At 38.0% G+C, this 5,009-nt stretch overlaps 1 protein-coding gene across 2 annotated transcripts in view; it reads right to left on the bottom strand.

The window, feature by feature from the left end:
* The window catches only part of LOC106874417 (PDZ and LIM domain protein Zasp), a 389,352-nt gene that overhangs the window by 2,406 nt on the left and 381,937 nt on the right, over positions 1 to 5,009 (bottom strand). For both annotated transcript variants that reach the window (XM_052976751.1, XM_052976750.1), the window contains exons 10-11: positions 4,493 to 4,666; positions 2,976 to 3,091 (exon numbers count right to left, since the gene is read on the bottom strand). In XM_052976751.1, the coding sequence (XP_052832711.1) occupies positions 2,976 to 3,091; positions 4,493 to 4,666 (290 nt within the window). The remainder of the gene's footprint in view (positions 1 to 2,975; positions 3,092 to 4,492; positions 4,667 to 5,009) is intronic.

Genomic DNA, 5,009 nt, shown 5'->3' with positions numbered 1-5,009 from the left:
ATATATATATATATATATATATATATATATATATATATATATATATATATATGCATATAATATTTGTGCATGTGTATGTATCCTATCAGCCTAATGATAAAGAAACAACAACTAACCATATACTATTAACATATTTAATTATTTTCTTAATTAACATTTACTTCTAACAATTCAGGGCAAACATTTTTTAGTTCCCATGTTACATGTTCAGTCTTTTTCCACTATTCAACACTTGTAGGAGACAATTAGCAAAATAATTTTCTTCAATGTATCATCTTTATCATTATAATCGTCATTAGTTGTCATCGTTTTTACATCAACTTTTCATGCTGGTTTGGCTTGGATGAATTGTCACAGTCTAAGACATTTCTTATTCAGATTTACTGAGCACCTACATGGATTGGAGGACTGCATCCCAATCAGATTTCATTAAACCTTACTGGGCAGGAATGTGAGTACACTCATATCCATGCATTTGCCTTTGATAACTGAAAACAGGTGACGGCTGGTGACAGGAAGGGCATCTGACAGGATTTGAAGTGTCCAAGGATTGCATCAAGCTCCAGTGTCTGCCTTAGCATGGCTTTATGGCTGGATGCCCTTACTAATGCCAACCACTTTACAGTATGGACATCTTCAAAAAGTGTTCCCTAAAATATGTGTACGCTATGGACACATAAAAGGTGCAGCAATATCAAAGGAAGGTTAATCGGGAAGATAGTTTTTGTGTGTGGCAGAAAGCAGATTCCATCACATGCCAGTGGGAGAAACTAGAAGTAGTTAATAGCTTCCGCTACCTTGGTGACCAAGTCTCTAGTGGGGGTGGTTGCTCTGAGAGTGTAGCGGCTAGAATAGGAATAGCCTTGACAAAGTTCAGGAAGCTCCTATCTCTGCTGGCAACTAAGGGCCTCTCACTCAAGATGAAAGGTAGACTGTATGATGCATGTGTGCGAACTGCCATGCTACACAGCAATGAAACATGATCCATGACTGCTGAGGATATGCATAGGCTTGAAAGAAATGAAGCTAGTATGCTTCACTGAATGTGTAATGTCAGTGTGCATACATAGTGTAAGTGCCCTGAGAGAAAAGTTGGGCATAAGAAACATCAAATGCTTCTTATGTGCAAGAGAGACGACTGCACTGGTATGATCATGTGTTATGTATGGATGAGGACAGCTGTGTGAGGAAGTGCCATTCCCTAACTGTGGAAGGAACCTATGGAAGAGGTAGACCGAGGAAGACATGGGATGAGGTGGTGAAGCATGACCTTCGAACATTGGGCCTCACAGAGGTAATGACAAAAGACCGAGACCTTTGGAGATATGCTGTGATTGAGAAGACCAGGCAACTAAAGTGAGATCACAGCCATGCATGTCTGGCCCAGTTAAGAGTAACCCTGATGCATCAGGCAATATGACATGCTTGAAAAGACCTGTTGGTTCAAGTAGTACCCCGACTGGCTCCCATGCCAGTGGTACGTAAAAAGCACCATCTGAATGTGGCAGATGTTAGCAGCCCCTGACTGGCCCGTGCAGGTGGCATGTAAAAAGCACGATCCGAACGTGATTGTTGCCAAGCCCACCTGACTGGCTCCTGTGCTGGTGGCACGTAAAAAGCATCCACTACACTCTCAGAGTGGTTGGCATTAGGAAGGGCATCCAGCTGTAGAAACACTGCCAGATCAGATTGGAGCCTGGTGCAGCCATCTGGCTCACCAGTCCTCAGTCAAACCATCCAACCCATGCCAACATAGAAAATGGATGTTAAACGATGATGATGTATCCATAGATATATCTTTTATTTTTTGTATTACTTGTTTCAGTCAGTAGACTATGGCCATGCTGGGGCACTGCCTTGAAGGATTTTAGTTGAACAAATTTACTCCAGTACCTTTTCCTTTTAAAGTTTGGTGCTTATTCTATTGGTCTCTTTTGCCGAGCCACTAACTTACAGGGACGTCAACACACCAACACTGGTTGTCAAGTGGTGATGGGGACAAACACAGACACAAAAACACATATACACACAGCTGTATATATTTCCATTTTCCAAATCCCCTCACAGGTTGTGGTTGGGCTGAAACTATAGAAGTAGACACTTGGGACTGAACCTGAAATCATGTGATCATGAAACCAAATTTCTTGCCACGCACACACACACATGTATATATATATATATATGTATATATGTATATATTGGTGAAGGCACATGGCTTAGTGGTTAGGGTGTCACACTCACAACTGCAAGATCATGATTTCGATTCCCAGACCAGGCGTTAAATTGTGTTCTTGAACAAAACAATTTTATATTGCTCTCTGCTACTCTTTTACTTGTTTCAGTCATTTAACTGTGGCCATGCTGGAGCACCGCCTTTAGTTGAGCAAACCAACCCCAGGATTTATTCTTTGTAAGCCTAGTACTTATTCTATCGGTCTGTTTTGCCAAACCGCTAAGTTAGAGGGACATAAACACACCAGCATTGGTTGTCAAGCGATGTTGGGGGGACAAACATAGACACACACACACATATATATATATATATATATATATACAACGGACTTCTTTCAGTTTTCGTCTGCCAAATCCACTCACAAGGCTTTGGTTGACCCAAGGCTATAGTAGAAGACACTTGCCCAAGGTGCCACACAGTGGGACTGAACCCGGAACCATGTGGTTCGTAAGTAAGCTACTTACCACACAGCCACTCCTATACCTTTGCTCTGCAAACATTGTCATCTGACATGTGACACATCATGTACAGATAATGTCAATTTGATGGAGGGAGTGGGCTTATGTGAACACAGACATTTTAATCACTGTAAACAAATCATTTCTGATGGCAGAAAAGGGAGTCCGTGATATATTTTTTAATGTATAAATGTGTGTGTGTGTGTGTGTGTATTTATTTATTTATATGTATGTATGTATGTTTTTATGTGTTTATATACATATTTAAATAAGGTTCTACTGACCTACAATATGCCTGGCCGTCTCTTTCATGGAATCCTTCATCACCAAAGTTTCGTCCACAAAGACCACAAAAGAAATGTTCAGGGTGCCATGTTTTATCTAAGGCAGTGACACATTTCTAGAAAAGAAAAAGGGAAAGGAAACACTTCTAATTAAATACAGCACAGAGGGGACATAATTCAAAAATACATTAACAAACATGATAACGAGCATTTGTAGGGGAGTGTGTAATACAGTTTGAAGATATTACAAAGGGGTTTTTTTTCCATTTAAATTATAAAGTTTTAAAATATATAATAGAATCTATTAAATGATATTGAAAAAATGCTTTTTTTTATTTACACCTTGATTGTGTAAATAATAGGATATTAAAGGCTTCTATGAAGGTCAGTTGTGAGTTCACCCATGCTTGCATGGGTTAGACAGAACTTCTACGGCTGGATGCCCTTTCTGTCACCAAACCTTAACTGTTTCCAAGCAAGATAATATTATTCCATGACCAGATATATTTTCATCAAACATTGAAAAGGAGGTGATAGCTGTTTATTACTATGCTATGAGGTCACACACACAGAGTGCACCGAGGCGTAAAATCTATGCTAAAGCAGACACTGGAGCTTGGAAATAATCTGACTTCTCAGCTCTTGTCAAACAAGTTCAACCCATGCCAGCATGGAAAACATCTGCTAAATGATGATGATGATGATAATATGATGGGCTTCATTCAGTTTCCATCAACTAAATCCACCCACAAAGCTTTGATCAGCTCAAGTGTATTAAGTAAATAAAATGCATGTTGTTTTATCTACCTAGAACTTTAGAAAGCTTCCCAAGTACTTGTAACTTAACAAAGTACATTACCTAGTAACTTTACCTAATACTTAGGAAATGTTCTTAGTACTTTAGTAACATTCCTTTAATACTTTATTATTTTCAAAATTAATTGAAAAAAAGGCAGTGTATTTCAAAAGAAATATAGTAACAAAAGGGATAAACATTTAGTATTCAGATTACTCTGTCAAATGCAATGCTTATTTATTCACATTGCTTGCAATTAATCATGCATTGTCTCGTAGCTTTGAGATTTCAATGATGTGATTTTTAGAATGCCATTGTAGGATAGGTGTGAGAGACCAGATCGAGCCAGTTTGAACATAAAACATGTAGAATATTGTGGTCACATATGGGTGGTTTAAATGCTAAAGTGTTACATAGTTCATATTTAGATAAAATACACTCTCGGAGTGGTTGGCGTTAGGAAGGGCATCCAACTGTAGAAACTCTGCCAAATCAGATTGGAGCCTGGTGCAGCCTTCTGGCTTGCCAGTCCTCAGTCAAATCGTCCAACCCATGCTAGCATGGAAAGTGGACATTAAACAATGATGATGATGATATAATAATTTTACATAAAGGATGTTTTGCTGTGTTCCAAACCCTCCACTGAGCCCTTCTCAATAATAACAACAGCAACAACAAAAATTACAACAGCAACAAGTAGATAAACAAATGCAGATCTTACATCAACAATTGGCCCATTGCAGTAAGCACAACGAGGGGCAAACAGGCTGTGGTAGTCCTTCTCACAGTAAGCTTTATTGTCACGTTCATAGAAACTCATAGTCCCCAAAGTCATATTGCAATGAGCACAGGTGAAATGCTCCACATGCCACACCTTACCCAAGGCTGTTATCATCTACAAAAATAAATGAAAACAAACATGTTAAACAAACAAAACAAAATTAAAACAATATTATACACACACACACACACATGCATATATATATTAACCAATGTATGTACATAGATGTTTTATTTTGATGGAGATATACACAATATTTGAAATTTCTGGTGAATTCTATTTGCAGAGTAATTACACATCAAAACAGAAGACTGGAAAAATTTGTTATAATTATTATTTTTGAATTCTCATCTGAAGAATTATGGACAAAATATTCTATACATATTTTTTCTACATGTATAACTTTTTAACTCCTATCCTGTAATGAAATATGTGGAAAGGAATTATATTATATATA

Source organism: Octopus bimaculoides, chromosome 25 (assembly GCF_001194135.2).
Source record: "Octopus bimaculoides isolate UCB-OBI-ISO-001 chromosome 25, ASM119413v2, whole genome shotgun sequence".
NCBI classification, from domain to species: Eukaryota; Metazoa; Mollusca; class Cephalopoda; order Octopoda; family Octopodidae; genus Octopus; species Octopus bimaculoides.
The sequence above is the reverse complement of the archived record's forward strand: the minus strand, read 5'-3'. Positions and strand labels throughout refer to the sequence as shown.